Here is a 16,546-nt window from a genome sequence, read left to right on the forward strand (position 1 = left end):
CTTTCCCAGCCACAAGCAGGGAGTTGGATGGGAAGTGGAGTGGTCAGGACATGAACTGGTGCCCATATGGGATCCTGGCGCGACCTGCTCCAGGCCCTCTCCCCCTTTTACACAATTCTCTGAGTTCTCTGGAGGGATGGCATTTTTGTGCGTCTTTTTCAAATCTGTAATACTGATCCCAGTGATGACGCATAGACGATATCCAGCATATATTCTCTGAGTAAATAAATTTGACTCTTGAAATTTATAAAATGAAATAATTAGAAGGAAGATTGTACATGGAAGCCTAAAGTAAGGTTTATACCCTCCTTTCTCAGACAACCCCACTTTTTTTTCCTCTGAAGATAGCTGGGGCATATCTTTGTAAGTTAAACAGAGTGAGTCTTGTTACCTTTTAGTTTGTAACTGGTAGTTATTTGGGCTGGGATTGAACTGAAACTTTGAAAGTTTTGAGGAATTGTTAAATACTTAATGTAAAAAGTTTTAAAGAGAATTGATTTGGTAACACACATTGACTAAGTGCTTTTATATGCCAGGTAACCTATAAGAAAAAGAGGATTGTATTTTTAGTTTTCATTTCTTAAAGTTTTTTTTTTTTTTTCTTTTCACTTAGTAAACTCTTTATTCGGTTCTGTATAATTTCTTTGCTTAGAGTAATGCTTTGCAGCTGGGGACTGTTGTTGCTCCCCAGGGAGCACCATCTGAAGACTGGTAGTGTTCCCACTGCCATATAGCAGTGGCCAAGTATGTCCTCACAATCTAGAATTGGCTTATCTGAAGTGTCTTTAACAGTCAAGGTGGGGAGCCTGGTTCAGGTGCATATTGGCATTTTTTTTTTCTATTTCATTTGTAGATATCTTATGTTTGTTAATCTATTTTTTTGTTAGACTAATGGCAGATTTTGATTTTAATTATGTCATACAGTCAAACAAAACTGTGTGCCCAAAGCTGTGTTTATATTTTAAAGGATTTGCTTGTGTGATGGATAGCGTTAGAGAAGACACAGGCGGATAAAGAGAGATCGATCATCCATTTGCTGGTTCACTACTCAAATGGGCACAATGACTGGGTGGCAGGGTCCACGGGGTGGCAGAGGCCCAAATACTTGAGCATATATTTTTTAAAGATTTATTTGTCTTTATTGGAAAATCAGATACACAGAGAGGAGAGACAGAAAGGAACATCTTCTGTCTGCTGGTTCATTCCCCAAACGGCTTGGAAACCAGGAGCCAGGAGCTTCTTCCAATTCTCTGACACAGGTGCAGGGTCCCAAGGTTTTAGGCCGTCCTCGACTGCTTTCCCAGGCCACAAGCAGAGAGCCGGAAGGGAAGCGGGGCTGCTGGGATATGAATTAGCACCCATATGGGATCCTGGTGCATGCAAGGTGAAGACTTCAGCTTCTAGATTGCTGTGCTGGGCCCAATATATATATATATTTTTAATTGGATACTCAGATATACATAGAGAAGGAGAGACAGAGGAAGATCGTCCATCTGCTGATATACTCCCCAAGTGACTGCAATGGCTGGTGCTGTGCCAGTCCAAAGCCAGGAGCCAGGAGCTTCTTCTAGGTCTTCACTCAGGTGTAGGATCCCAAGGTTTTGGGCCATCCTCGACTACTTTCCCAGGCCACAGGCAGGGAGCTGGATGGGAACTGGTGCTGTTGGTATTAAAACCAGCGCCCATATGGGATCCTGGTGCGTTAAAGGTGAGGACTTTTGCCACTATGCTATGGCGCTGGGTCTGGATTACATTTTTCTAAGAAATTTTCTCTTTCATTGCAATTTAAACTTATTGATTAAAAACAGAAATTGCAGCAGGTGCTGTTCTGTTGTTGATAGCTTCCGTTTGGTACTCTTATGTTCAATATCAAAGAGTCTTACTTGAGTCTGACCTGCTCCATTTTCTGCTCAGCTTCCTGCAAATGCACCCTTGAAGGCAGTACTGACAGCTCATGTACTTGGGCTCTGACTATCCAGGTGGAACTGCTAGGTGAAGTTATCCATTCCTGGCTTTGACTTGATCCATACTTGATGGTAGTGGCTCTTTGAGAATGAACCGGTGGGTGGAAGAGCTTCCAATCTCTATCATTCTGTTTTTCAATAGATGAAAATAAGTGCATGTTTAAAAAAGAAACTTGGCTGGTTTTTTATTCCCTTTTAAAAAAATATGTATTTGCTCTTGTGTGTTTCAGATTAGTCTTCTCAGACAATTCCCAGTTCTGCTATTTTCCCTTAGAATCAATTTTCAGTTTCGTTTCTCCATGAACTCTCTTGTTTTCTGTTTCATTCTCTTAATTTACTTGTTATTATTCCAAGATAGTTTGGCTTTTGTCTTTTCTTGAATGCTTGATTTTTGATCTTTTTTTTTTAAAAGAAAATAAACATTTTGGGGCCTGGCGTGATTGCATAGCGGTTAAAGTCCTCGCCTGGAACACACCGGGATCCCATTTGGGTGCTGGTTCTAAACTTGGCAGCTCCACTTCCCATCCAGCTCCCTGCTTGTGGCCTGGGAAAGCAGTCGAGGACAGCCCAAAGCCTTGGGATCCTGCACCCGTGTGGGAGACCTGGAAGAAGCTCCTGGTTCCTGGCTTAGGATCAGCTCAGCTCCAGCCTTTGTGACTGCTTGGGGAGTGAACTATCAGACAAAAGATCTTTCTCTTTCTCTCCTCCTCTCCGTATATCTGAGTTTGCAATAAAAATAAATCTTTAAAAAAATATGCATTTAAGGCTATGTATTTTCTTTAAAAACTCCTTTAATTTTATCCAGCAAGTTTTTAAATATAGTCTAGGTTCTACATTTTTTTAAAAGTCTGCTTTTTTCTTTTAACAACTTCTGAATTTCTGAGAACAGATTGTTTCAAAATATATATTTGGAATTTTGAGCTCTTTTTTTGTTAAAAAAAGCAAAACAAACACAAGTATACTTTGAATCTTGTATTCATTCCTTCTCTTTTGATTGAACAAATGAACGAACTTTGAAAAGCACAGAGACAGGGACTTCCTATCTACTGCTTCTCTAACTGCCTACAAAAGCTGGGGCTGGGCCAGTGCCAGGCTAAGGTCAGTACCTAGACCTCAAGTCTGGTGGCCCACAATGAGATTCTGATCATTTGGAGCCATCACTGCTGGCTCCCAGATGGTATAGCAGCAGAAAGGCACGTTAGGAGTGGAAGCAGAACTTGTGCATTGGCACTCTGGTATGAATCATGAGCTTCCTAAGCAGCATCTTAAACCATGGCACTAAATGCCCTCTACCCCCTCCCCAGGTACCTTTTAAAATTAGTTTTCAGCTTATCAATTCCTGTGATATTTGTTCAGATTTATTTTGCCTCTTAGTATTTGGACAGTGTTTAGAACTGCTGTAAGTGCGCTAAGAATTGTGTGAATTCTCATGTGTATTAGCTTATTCTTTATACATGTTTATTATGTTGCTAGAAATCCTTAGTAGTTTAGTTTTTTCTGGATTGTCCTTTAGATGACAGTTATAGTGAAGGACAGTATGTTAATATTCTTTACTATGGTTATGAACTTGTCAATTTCTGTGTGATTTTGTAAAATTTTGCAGTTTATGCTTTGAGTTTCATGTGTGTATAGAGATTGAATACAAGAACTTCTTGGAGATACTGCTACTCTGCTACCCCAGAAGAAGTAAAAGTAAAGTTGTTTTGAAGATATATTCATTTGAAAGCAGAGTCACAGGGGTAGGAGGGTAGTGGGGAGAGAAGGAGAAAGAGAACCTTCCATCTGTTGGTTCACTCCCCAAATATCTGCAAAGACCAGGGGAAGACCTGACCAAAACCAGGAGCCAGGAGCCTCTTTAGGTCTCCCATGTGGATGGATGGCAAAGGTCCAATCACCTGAGTCATTTTCTGCTGCTTTTCTGATGAACAACCAGGACTTGAATTGGCTTCCATGTGGATGCCAGTGTCATTGGTAGTTGCTTTACCTGTAGTGCTACATGCTGGCCCCAGAGGTAGTAAGCTTCTTGTTATTCTTCCTTTGAAGGACGAGGCCTTCAAGGTTCTCAGTTTCAGATTGTATCTCAATTCTGTGCCTAGTTTTTTTTGAGCCTAACTCCTTGTAATCTGCACATGGAATTTAAAACTGCTAGCCATCAGGTTAACATGTTCATTTCTTCTCCCCTTGTTCTCCTTCTCCCCCAAGAAACTGCCTGTACCCAAGAAACTTCATTTCTTTTTTTTGTGAGCTCAAATGTGCACTTAAAACACTATATTTTATTTGTAAATTTTAGCCACAGATAGAAGGGGGGGTTTCATGTTAATCTTATTTTGTTCCAGTGTTAAAACTGGAATTCTTTTTGTTGTTGTGTGCTGTATGTTCTTTGTATCTTTTTTCCAGGGTTTTACAATTCTAGTTCTTTCTAGTTTTCATACTAACTCTTTCTAGCATTTTTATTCAATAGAAAAGGAAGCAGTAATGTTCTTTATGTAGAGACTAGATATCTGTTCGACATTTTTAAGCAGCTTGATTAAAAAAAAATAAAACATGTGTAGAAAGAAAAATAGTGCTTCAGGTCTGGTGTTGTGGTGTATAGGGTTAGGCCTCTGTCTGCAGTGCCAGTATCCCATATAGGCTAAGATTAGTCCATTTTTGTTCCAGCTTCCGCGCTAATATCCCTAGCAAAGCAGCTGAAGATGGCCCAAGTGCTTGGTCCCATGCTACCCACAAGGGAGATCTGGAAGAAGCTTTTGGTTCCTGGCTTCTCCCTGACCCAGCCCTAGCTGTTATGGCAATTTTGGGAATAAACCAACAAATGGACAGTCTGTCTCTTGTCTGTTTCTAACTCTGCTTTTCAAAGAAATAAAAAAAATTTTTTTTGTGAGCCAAATTTTTATTTGTTCATTTCTTGCATTGGAAATATTCTTTGGTGACATCCTTGACTTAAGAATCTGCCATAGTCCTTACTACGTAACTGGAGCCAACAACTTTATCGGGTTTCCCCTTTCCATTCGTTTTACAGAGGCCTACCTCAAGCATCTTGTCGTCATTAACTTTAATGAGGTAGATCTAGAGTTGAGTATACAGGACCTCTACCAACTTACCACAAGTGAGGTCATCATAGTTGGCTGCAGGCACACAGAGGCGGGCTTGGCTCTTGTTTAAGGCTTCGGTGGCTTCTCACATGCTATTTGTGAGGCTGTCATGGATGAGGGTGATCTTCAGCACTTCTTGTAATGCAGTGTTCATATCCATTACACCTCTAGCAGTGGTGCCTTATCAGTCATGGCAGTGGGTTAGGGGAGAGGCTGAATTTTGAATGCCCCTGAGCCTTGTCTTGATGGGTCTCTGCAGTGGCAGGGAAAAAATGAAATTAATATTTTCTTAAAAATTGCATTGTACAGAAATTGTATGATATCTTGAAATCACTATTTAATGCATAGTTTAATTTGTGCCATCTGACTTTGATTTTGTTTTATTTTTACAGTTTGAAACAGAGTGGAAAATTCCCTGGAAATCCTTGGCCTCCGTATAAGAAAAGAACACCACTCCATCCTAGCTATAAAGGTCTCATGAGACTTTTGCACTGTAAAACTTTGCACATTGTGCTGTTCACTCTGCTTTACAAGGTACAATTGTCCTTTGACTACAAAGCCTTAGATTAGAATTTTTCTCATAATTTTCAAAAGGTGGTAAAGGAAATGTTTACATAGTAGTACAACTTATAAAGCAAAGTGTAATTATACCTTAAAATGTATAGAATATGCTGTAATCACATATATATATGATTATATATATATATATATGCGTTTCAGGTTGAACATAAGGGCATGGGCCCAGCGTGGTAGCTTAGGATGCAGGTCCTCACCTAGCATCCACTGGGATCCCATATGGGTGCCAGTTCATATCCCAGCTGCTACGCTTCTCTTCCAGCTCCCAGCTTGTGGTGTGGGAAAGCAGTAGAGGATGGCCTAAAGCCTTGGGACCCTACACCTGTGTGGGAGACCTAGAAGAAATTCCTGGCTCCTGGCTTTGGATCAGCTCAGCTCCCTCTGTTGCAGCCACCTGGGGAATGAACCAGCAGATAGAACATTCTTATCTCTGTAATTGAACTTTCCAATAAAGAAAAAAGAGAAGGCTATATATTCTTTTTTGGAGATTGTTTGTCTTATTAAGCTTCAGTTAAGAATATTTAGTTACGGCTTTTATAAAATGAGAAGCGGAGGAGTGGGAAACTGACAGTAAATATAGAATGAACTGTGATGGCGACATATCCTCCAGAACCACTAAAATGATAAAATCACAGCTGTGTGGGCCAGTGACCTTGAGCTTATGGTAGTTGTCCTTGTTTTATTTCTTATTTCAGGAATAATGACATGGAGGGATTTGAGTTCGATACCTATGTGAGAATATCAAAATTTGTTTTTGGCAAATATCTTAGAATCTCAAAAATAGTTCTTTTATTTTTTCATTAAGTTGTTTGTATTCATATATCCTTTTTGATTAACATTAACTCATTATTCAAGGATCTATAAAATATAGAGTGTGGGTCAGAGATTTTTGTGATCTCAAATAAATAAATGAGGAAAGATAAAATCTACTCATTTTTAATGTAGACAAATATAATTGTAGAGAATTGTAGACAAATATAAAATAACTGTGGGGCAGGTATTGGTGGTGCAGTAGGTCAGATCACTACATGAGATACCTGCATCCCTTGTCAGACAGCTTGGTGCAAGTCCCAGCTGTATTACACTTCGGATCCAACTTTTTGTTAATGCGCCTGGCAAGGAAGTGGGAATTCACTAAAGTACTTGGGTTCCTGCCATTCACGTGAAGACTTGGTTAGAGTTCCTGGCTCCTGGATTCAGTCTGGCCCAGCACTGGCTGTAGAGAACATTTAGAGAGTGAACCAGCTGGTGGCAGATAAGTCTGTGTCTCTATCTCCCGCCAAACTTTCCTGTCTCCCTCTCACCTTCTCCCTCTCATTGTTCTCTCTCTGGCTATTTATAGACATGATAAATATTATGCAGTTAGATATTATAAAAATACCCATTCTTATAACTTGAATAATAAAATGCAAATTAAATGAAAAATAAGTGTATTATGCAACTACCAATTATTACCACCCATATTTAATTATATATATATTTATATATATATTTATTTATTTATTTAACATGACAGTGGATGGGTGCCCTTACTTCCCATTTACTTCCCATCTGCTGTCTCAAGTCCCTAAATCCTCATGAGCACCTTGATTCTACCTGGTGAAGCAGAGCTGGTGGCTCGATCCAGGTCTCCTATGTGGATGGCAAGGACTCAATTACTTGGGATTCCAGTGTGAAACTGGAATCAGCATGCGAACCCAGACACTGTGATTCGGGATGCAGGCATCTGGGCTGCTCAGTGAAATGCCTGTCACACAGAAATGGGTCTTAATTACTTGAGGAAATACCTGTACACTTCAAACTTTGTTGAATAAACTTTTTAGCTTTTCTCTTAACTTTTGTTATGTAATGAAGAAGTGCTTTTAGACTTCTGTGCCTAACTTTTCATTTTACTTACAAAAATTATTTTTTTCAAAATTCTAAACATCTCTCAGAAAACACTGTTATGCTTTCATGAATTTCCAAGAGAATTATTTAGCATACATGTTTGAAATACTCTTTATTTTTTAAGAAAATTTATCTATTTTTATTTGAAAGGCAGATTTACTGAGAGTGAAAGAGATATGTATAGAGAGACCCTCTATCCACTGATTTGTTCCCCAAAGGCTCAGCCAGAACTAGCCTGCTCTGAAGCCAGGAGCTCACGTGAGTGCAGGGGCCCAAGGGCTTGAGCAATCCTCTGCTGCCTTCCCAGGCCAAGAGCAGGGGGCTGGATGGGAAGCAGCTGGCACAGGACTTGGGGTTCGTAAGGGATGCTGTTGCTGCAGCTGGAGAATTAGCCTATTAAGCTCTTGCCTTTGGGCCCCTTCTTATTTATTAAAATGTATAGGATGGTTTGCTATTAAATAGACACACATTTATTTTCTGATTAGCAGTTTTTTAAAGATTTATTTTTGCTAGATTTTCTTTCAGATGGTTCACATACACTTGAAGGCAATGGTTTTTTTTGTTATTTTGAAATACATCTTATTAATAAAGCATGTTGAGACAAGCATGTTAATTTAAATGTAAACATGTTCTTGAGCTTGTAAAATATTTTTGTTGAATTTGATGAATTTATGACATGGTATTTTAGATATTTGCTAAAGTGCTATCCGATCCTGAGAGGAAGCCTGTTTTTTTGTTTGTTTATCTTTTTACCAAGATGTATCTTACATATCTGTTATTATATATTGGAGTGTATTATTTTCATCTACATTCAAAATGGTATTGCATCCTTAAATGAAATACATTTTGTGGATAAATTCATTATGGGGCATTTTCTTTCCTTTTTAAAGATTTTGATGGATCATCAGAATCTATCAGAACATGTACTCTGCATGGTTTTATATCTGATTGAATTGGGACTTGAAAATTCTGCTGAAGAGGAATCGGATGAAGAGGTAAGTAGTGTCTTACTTTGAAGTGTTTCGATGGGGGCCATTCCTTGTCTGGCTGTATGCAGGTGCTGCTAGGCTGCACAGCCTTAGCAGAGTGGGTTTGTGGATACTCAAGTACAATTTTAAGTGCTACCAGAAAAGAGCCCTTTTGATCTTTAAGTGGACTCAGTCTCTTAATTCCCGAGTCATAGGTTTGTAATCCATTTCACAAAAATTAAGAAAAGTTTCAGCAAATTTTTAGTGTTAAGCTAAGAATACTGATAGCTAATAAGTAATTTCTAAGGTTTCAATATAGGGATTTTAATAATGCAGTTTGTAATTATTATTGAGTACAATTTCTTTAAACTTTCAAAGAAATGCAATAAATATTGTTAAATGGGAGAATATTTAAAGTATTTAAGAATACAAGTTGTTATAATGTTCTAAGTGATAGAAACATTTTTATGAAATCAATTAATATTACAAATATTAGAATCTTTTAAGATCATTCTTCCAGAAGCAGGATGCAGCACAGCATAGTAACAGCCAAAAACAGAAGAATAAAACTAGTTCACAGTTTGTAGTCCCGGTTGAGTCAACATGTATTCTTTCATAGATTTTAAAAGGTCATTAAGAGTTTCCTAAGATAGGATCAAACTTTTTGTTGCTTTTGCAGATTGTATTCCACAGTCAATTCCAATTAAGATTATTAAGATAAATTAATATTTATTACTGATGAATGATGGCAAATATGTAATGTTGTGTATTTCCAGTTGAAAAATGTAGTTTTCAGAAGATAATTAGCTGAGCTCACTGGGCTTAGAAACTTATTCCTGTGTTTCTGTTTGTGTTTGGTTTCATTTCATCCATTTTCTAATGTATGCATGGACTGTAAGGGATTCAGGGATGACAGATGGTGGATGGTTGGGTTTGTAACAATTTTTTTGAACCTTACACCTGACATGACTTGATTTAATATATTTTTTTAAAGAAAATAGCTACCTGTTTTTTTTTTTTTTTTTTTTTGGTTCATTGTTGTTGTCATTTTAGGTGTCAGTGGGTGGACCAGAACGTTGTCATGACAGTTGGTTTCCTGGCAGTAACTTGGTGTCAAACATGCGACACTTCATTAACTATGTGAGGGTTCGAGTTCCAGACACTGCTCCTGAGGTGAAAAGAGACTCAGCTGCCGGCACTAGTTCTGATGGCATGGGCTCTTCACAGGTAAGAAAGGGTTAACCTGAGCACGTCTTAGTAACACAAAGCGTGGATAACTTGTGTTATGTTGGGGTCTATATCTGCTTATGATATTCAAAAGATAAAAAAGATGATTATAGATTGTTTTAAACTGTCTCTTATTTCCTTCTGATAAATCTAAGCAGCTTCTTTTTCCTTTAATCTGCCAGAGTTTACGACGACCTAAAGTTCTTCAAAGAGAGGTAGATGTGTATGATATTTGTATTAACTGTCAATATGGCTTTAACTGGAAGTTGGGAAAAAAAATTTTTTTTAAAGTTTATGTATTTGTGTGTGTGTTTAATTAATATAATTAGATTTTTAAAAATATTTATTGAATTTGAGCTGTTAAATAAAGTATCATACTTACTCTTAAAGATTTATATACTTAAACTTAAAAATAATACCATCTAATTAATAACTTTCTGATTTAAGCCAGTTATAGATTGCAGATTTGAATCAGTTTATATTTAGCATTGTAGCTATATTACTAACATCTTAAAAAGTGATTGTTTCTAAATTAAAATAAGAAGAATTGCTGGCTGCATGCCCATTTACAAATTTGTTGCTTCTCTGGCAATTAATTAACTTTGATAAAATAAGGTTACAAGCACCTTAAACTCTCTGTTTAGTATATTTGAATTCATTTTGAAAAACAGGTTTCTCGTTGCATGTGGCTTAATAAGTTTAAAAAATAGAAAGCAAAATGGTGAGATGACATCCATAGTTAAACCTAGGTGATTCTAGTCTCTATAGCTGAGTACATACTGAGTAGGAGAGTGTGAATCAGACCCTTCTGACAGGAGAGGCTCTTCTAGCTTTTTCTCAAAACAGTGTGTTTTTGCTGTGACCATGATGAAGAGTTTTTAGTTAAAATATTAGAGCTCTATGAAGCAATTGTTGCCTTTATTCTAGTTAAGTACATTTCAAAAAGCAGAATGAATGTTAAAAATTAGTGTCTATTCTAATTTGACTTCTAAAACCTCAACTGAAATTGGGGCTTGCATTAAAAGAGATAATGAAATCTGTTGAGTTGACTTATATCTTAATTAAAGAATGACTTTCAGAGCCCTAATGCAATCTGACTCTGTTAGCTAAAAGGCTATTTGAAAGATAAATTATATAGAAAATAGTTAAAAATTATTCAAATAAAAATTTCAGTGATACCCAAATGTCAGATCAATTTGATTTCTCATCCATATATTTCAATTTGGTAGCTTGCTTTAGATCAGAACTGATAATCAAACTTTGAAATTTCTTCATAGTAAATTAGTGGATCAAATTCATTAATGTAATTAAAACCACTTGTCATTTTTCTAACTGAAAGCTATAGCGGTCTTCCAGAAGTTAGTAAAGAATATATATAGTTTTCTTAATGACTGTTGAATTAAAATAGCCTTTCTTCCTTTAAACTAATGTGGATTTTATGATTTCTTTTTCTAATGACTATAGGTACAAGTTTAGCTTTGTTTTTTTCCTCTGGGATTGATAGGCTAATTGGTTGAGAAAGAAATTTTATTACTGATATCTTATTCCCCATTGCTGTTTCCACATTGAGTAGAATTTAGTATGTTTGAGAAAGGATGATGAAGGGAAAGATTTATCTAAAAAGCAAAAATCCATTGAATAAACTGTTAGATGAAACTGAAATTCTCTTGGGAAATTGTGGTATCAACATCTGTTACAACTGATGCTGAATAACTTACCTTGATTTTTCTTTTTCTTTTTAATGGTAGAATTCTGGTACAGCTCAAGTTTTCAGCTTAGTAGCAGAGCGTAGAAAGAAATTTCAGGAGATCATCAATCGCAGTAGCAGTGAAGCAAATCAGGTGGTTCGCCCCAAAACTTCAAGTAAATGGTCTGCTCCTGGCTCAGCTCCACAGTTAACTACAGCGATTCTGGAAATTAAAGAAAGCATATTGTCTTTACTAATTAAGCTTCACCACAAACTCTCAGGAAAACAAAACTCCTATTATCCTCCCTGGCATGATGACATAGAAATTTTAATCCAGCCAGAAATTCCCAAATACAGTCATGGAGATGGGATAACTGCAGTAGAAAGAATTTTGCTAAAAGCAGCATTACAAAGCAGGATGAACAAACGCATCATCGAGGAGATCTGTAGAAAAGTAACCCCTCCAGTGCCACCCAAAAAAGTCACAACAGCAGAGAAGAAAACATTGGATAAAGAAGAAAGGTAATTTTTATTTTGAATGTTGTAAGCATGTTTAGTACAGTTGAAGATTTGATAGGTTCCCCTTTCTGGTCACTTGAATCAGTCACCTGGATGTTGTAGTAGCAACAGTTGTAATGGATCAGTGTATTAGATAACTGGAATTAAACTTAGTGCTTTGTGGCTAGTATGCTGAGTTTGTTGAAGATGAAAAGACGAGTTTCGGATCCAGCATTAAGTTACTACTTTAAACTTGTAGGCCTTTTGGAAAAATTTCCTATTGTTATTAATCTTGTGTCTAAGAATTCTCTTGGTATTTCAGACACTCTTATCAGTTCAGTATCAAAACATTTAGAAGTAAAATATTTCTCAAAATGAAAGATCCATCTTTTAATTTCTTTTAGTCTTTTCTAATCTATGTATAGTTATTCAGAAGGTAGTATTTTTAAGGGCAAGTGTTTAGCACAGCAGTTAAGATACCAATTGGTGATTTAGCCATGCCCGCAACCCATGCTAGAGAGTTTGCATTCAATCCCTGGCTCTGTCACAAAAGCAGTTGTGTAAAATCACAATTTAAATTGATGTCTTTTATAGTGTAGAGACATAGTATCATAATTAAAATAAAGTGCCATGGTATATACTTTGTCCACTATGTCTTTATGTCTTTCACAACAGAGGTTATGATCAATTCCTCTTTGGAGTTTGTTCAGGTAACAAGTTGGTCTCTCTTGATGGACTAATCTGTAGATTACTGCTTTCCCCTAGTTAAATTACACTTTTGACCCTCTCTGATTTGGAGTTAAATTTTATACTTACTTGGTACTTTTAAACTTAACATAATCTGGGGAGCTTATCTCCTTTATTTTATTACTTTATTTAAAAAAAAAATTTGTTTTTTGTTGGAAAGTCAGATAAACAGAAAGGAGAGTCAGAGAGGAAGAGCTTCTGTGCATTGATTCACTCCCAAAGCGAGCACAATGGCTGGAGCTGCGCTGATCCGAAGCCAGGAGCTTGGAGCCCCTTCTGGGTTTCTCACGTGGGTGCACCGACTGCTTTCCCTTCCCAGCTGGAAGGAAAGTGGAGCCAGCAGGATTAGAACCAGTGCCCATATGGGATCCTGGCATGTGCAAGGTGAGGGCCTTAGCTGCTAGACTACTGCACCAGGCCTTATTTTATTACTTTTTAAAGATCTGTTTATTTTTATTTGAAAACTTTTATAGAGAGAGAAGGAGAGCTAAAAAGTCTTCTATCCACTGGTTCATTCTCCAAATGACTGCAACATCCGGAGTTGAACCAATTTTAAGATGGGAGCCAGGAGTCTCTTTTTGGTCTCCCATGTGGGTACAGGGGCCCAATCACTTGACTGCTTTCCTGTCCATAAGCAGGGAGCTGGATTGAATGTTTAGCACCCAGGATATGAACCAGGCCAATATAGATGCCAGTGCCACAGGACATAAAATCAGCTTGCTGTACCACCATGCCAGCAAGCTGATTAAATTTTTAGTGTGCATGAGCAACCAGACACAAAGTATTATTTGGAAGTAGATCGGATAAATAACATATAGAATGTAGTAAACTAATTGATGGAAGTAGTTACGGTTAGGTTTGGAATATAATTGCATTGTGTTGTATCTGAGACTGTTTTCTCTCTCTTTGTGTCAAGTAGACCAAACTAATAATCTCTCTTAGTAGAAACTTGAGAATTTACTGCCTTCTGCACACTTTTAGGCAAGAACTACTCCAGGGTTAACATTAAATCTAAGTATTCTTATGTCTAAATTACAGAACTTCTTCTAGTCGCCAATTTATTATTATGAAATTGTTAAGCCCAGAGAGAATGTTCTCATCCTTGCTACTATCTAACATATATTTGGGAATTTGAGTTGTGGGAAATAGATTCTCTGTCATTCATTCTTGTTATTTCATTTGTTAAAATAAAATTTGGCTCTTATTTTTGCCTATTAAATCAGTGAACCTAAAATCTTTTAAAAGAAGTGCAATCTTTTTTAATAATTATTTTTTATTTTGCGCAGTGCTTTGAGAGAGGAGAGAGGGAGGGAGGGCAGGAGACAGAGGAGATGGAAAGAGAGAACTGTGTTCTGCTGGTTCATTCCCCAAATGGCCACACTGGCTGGACCTGGGCTGGTCTGAAGCCAGCAGCCATGTGCTTTCTCCATGTCTCCATGTAGGTATAGAGACCCCCCAACACTTGGGCCATCTTCTGGTTTCCCAAACACATTTAGAAGGGTTATCAGAAGTTGAGCACTGGGGATTTGAACTGGCACCCATATGGTATGCTGGCACTGTAAGTGGCAGCTTTACTTGTTACCCTGCAGCACTGACCTCAAGCAGTAGAATCTTTTTAAGTATAATTAAATCTCACATGAAACGTAATACAGAAAATAGGTTTTTTTTAATTGTGCTTTGGGATTTTCATATATTAAATATTCATGAAAGATAATAGATGTCTTAAGCACTTTTGGTAATTACGAAACTTTATTTCTGTCTAATCTAGGCGACAAAAGGCTAGGGAAAGGCAGCAGAAATTGCTTGCAGAGTTTGCTTCACGACAAAAAAGCTTCATGGAAACTGCAATGGATGTTGGTAAGTAAATTATTAGTCTTGAACTCTCATAATTGTAGTTGTTACTTTATACTTGTTATCGTCTAGTTCAGTCTCCTACCAATGATAAACATTATAGACAATTTCGTATCTTCATTGAAACAGCTGAGGAATAGGACATTAGACCTTTATTATAGGCAGTCCATTCTATTTTGTCATTATTGTTGCTGTTGTTGTTAAAGGTTTATTCTTTTTTTAATATTAAAAAAAAAAGAAACTTCTAAGGAAATAGTCAAAACAAAAAAGTTAGGGAGAGAGAGAGAAAGATCTTCAATCCGTTGCTTCACTTCCCAGATGGCCACAATAGCCAGTACTGAGCCAGGCTAAAGCAAGGAGCCAGGGGCTTCATCTCCATGTGGTGGCAGGGGCCCAGACCCTTGAGACATCTTCCAGGCCATTGTTAGCAAGGAGAAGGATTGAAGTACAGCAGCCAGGGCTTGAGCCAGTATCCATATAGGTTGTGGGTATCTGTATTGCAGGCAGTGGCTTTACTTAATAATCACAACCCATGCTCCTGTTCTATTGTTGTTTTTGCTGTGTTCTTTTTAAAAAATATTTTTATTTATGGAGGATTTTTACATAGTTGATTAGGATGATAAGGATTGAGGGCTACAAGAAGGTGGGTGAGATCACCATTTCCACATTGTCTTTTTTCCTTCTTGTATCTGAGGGAAACGGGAAGTTAAGGGGAGAAGCCACAGCCAGCCTCCCAAATGCCTCTACACCCTGGATCTAGCCATGCGACACCACCCCAGGATTCCTGATAATGGGGCATGTTCTGAAGGTCCTGCTCAAGAGGTTTCAATAGTTTAACAGTTCTGAATTACTGCTAATCTCACCACTCCAAGCACAATGAGATCTCTCTAGAATTTACTGGTTGACATAGTCCACCTTACAGTCTCCATTTGCCCAGATATTCATTGCCAACCTTGGCTGGGGTAGTTCATCAATTTGCTCCATCCTCCATCTTCTTTTGTGGTACCAGGTGTTCTATACAGACTCCAATGTACTGCAATGTCTTCCATGTGCACCTGGATATGCTGTCCACTGCCCCTTCTAAGTCACTGAGGAAGCCCAGCTCTGACACATGCACTCCATCGTCAGACATGGAACCTGCAATTCTCTCCAGCGATTCAGTTTGGGGGATCCCCAAAGAAACTTCATGTGAGGTGATCCCAGACCTGATTCTTGTGTGTGCTTGCCGGTACAGGGTCTGGCAGTCTGTTAACCCAATCAGCTTACATACACTCTGGTGGTTGCAATTGGTGGGTTAGTTCTGTCTCCATCCCTTTCTTCTACACAAATCAATGGGTATTGTAGCCCAGCCTGATCCTGCCCACCACACACTCGGCCCCCATGCAAACCAGTGGGAGCTGCAAGCTAGTTGGAGCAACCCACAATAACCCCCGCCAGCTCCACCCCCTGCCTTGGTTCCCACACTGCCAGTATGTACAGCGGACTGGTCCAGTCTGTCTCACATCCCATTCAGCTCTCATATATCAATGGTCATTGAAACCTGGTTCAGCCCAACCAGCCTAACTATCCAGCACCCACACATGCTGGCGGGTGCTGTTCTTTCTAGCCACCCCTGCCCCAGTCCTGATTTTCATACTCTCCAGTAGGAGTGGTAACCCAAGAGGGAGGTGCCCACTATTTCCCTACTGGATCCACTGCCACTCCCAAATCATGCACTTCCAGGTCGTTCTGCAGTTTAACCTTGACAGAATTAGCCATCCTTTACTGCTTTCCCAGGCTGCAAGCAGGAAGCTGTAAGGGAATTGGAGCAGCTAGAACATGAATTGGCGCTCATATGGGATCCTGGTGTATGCAAGGGGAAGATTTAGCTACTAGGCAATGTATCTGGCCCCAGATCTTTGTATCTTATATAGTCTCTGTGTTCCCCAAACCAAAACCCTTAGTGCCATAGAAAAGAACCAAGGACTCCTTGGAGAAGATGTTGATTTCTAGATGTGACAGAAAATCAGCAATGGAGTCTAGAGCATTTCATGTTGCCAGAAAGTAAGG

At 38.3% G+C, this 16,546-nt stretch overlaps 1 protein-coding gene across 3 annotated transcripts in view; it reads left to right on the forward strand.

The window, feature by feature from the left end:
* The window catches only part of UBR3 (ubiquitin protein ligase E3 component n-recognin 3), a 169,804-nt gene that overhangs the window by 87,493 nt on the left and 65,765 nt on the right, over positions 1-16,546 (forward strand). For 2 of the 3 annotated variants that reach the window (XM_040971695.1, XM_040971697.1), the window contains exons 20-24: positions 5,449-5,590; positions 8,410-8,514; positions 9,541-9,714; positions 11,463-11,923; positions 14,415-14,503. In XM_040971695.1, the coding sequence (XP_040827629.1) occupies positions 5,449-5,590; positions 8,410-8,514; positions 9,541-9,714; positions 11,463-11,923; positions 14,415-14,503 (971 nt within the window). Of the gene's footprint in view, positions 1-5,448; positions 5,591-8,409; positions 8,515-9,540; positions 9,715-9,896; positions 9,930-11,462; positions 11,924-14,414; positions 14,504-16,546 lie in introns of all 3 variants that reach the window. The other variant, XM_040971696.1, reaches the window with a different exon arrangement.

The sequence above is a fragment of the Ochotona curzoniae genome, unplaced genomic scaffold, assembly GCF_017591425.1.
Source record: "Ochotona curzoniae isolate NIBS_2020 unplaced genomic scaffold, NIBS_Ocur_1.0 contig_2210, whole genome shotgun sequence".
Classification (NCBI taxonomy): Eukaryota; Metazoa; Chordata; class Mammalia; order Lagomorpha; family Ochotonidae; genus Ochotona; species Ochotona curzoniae.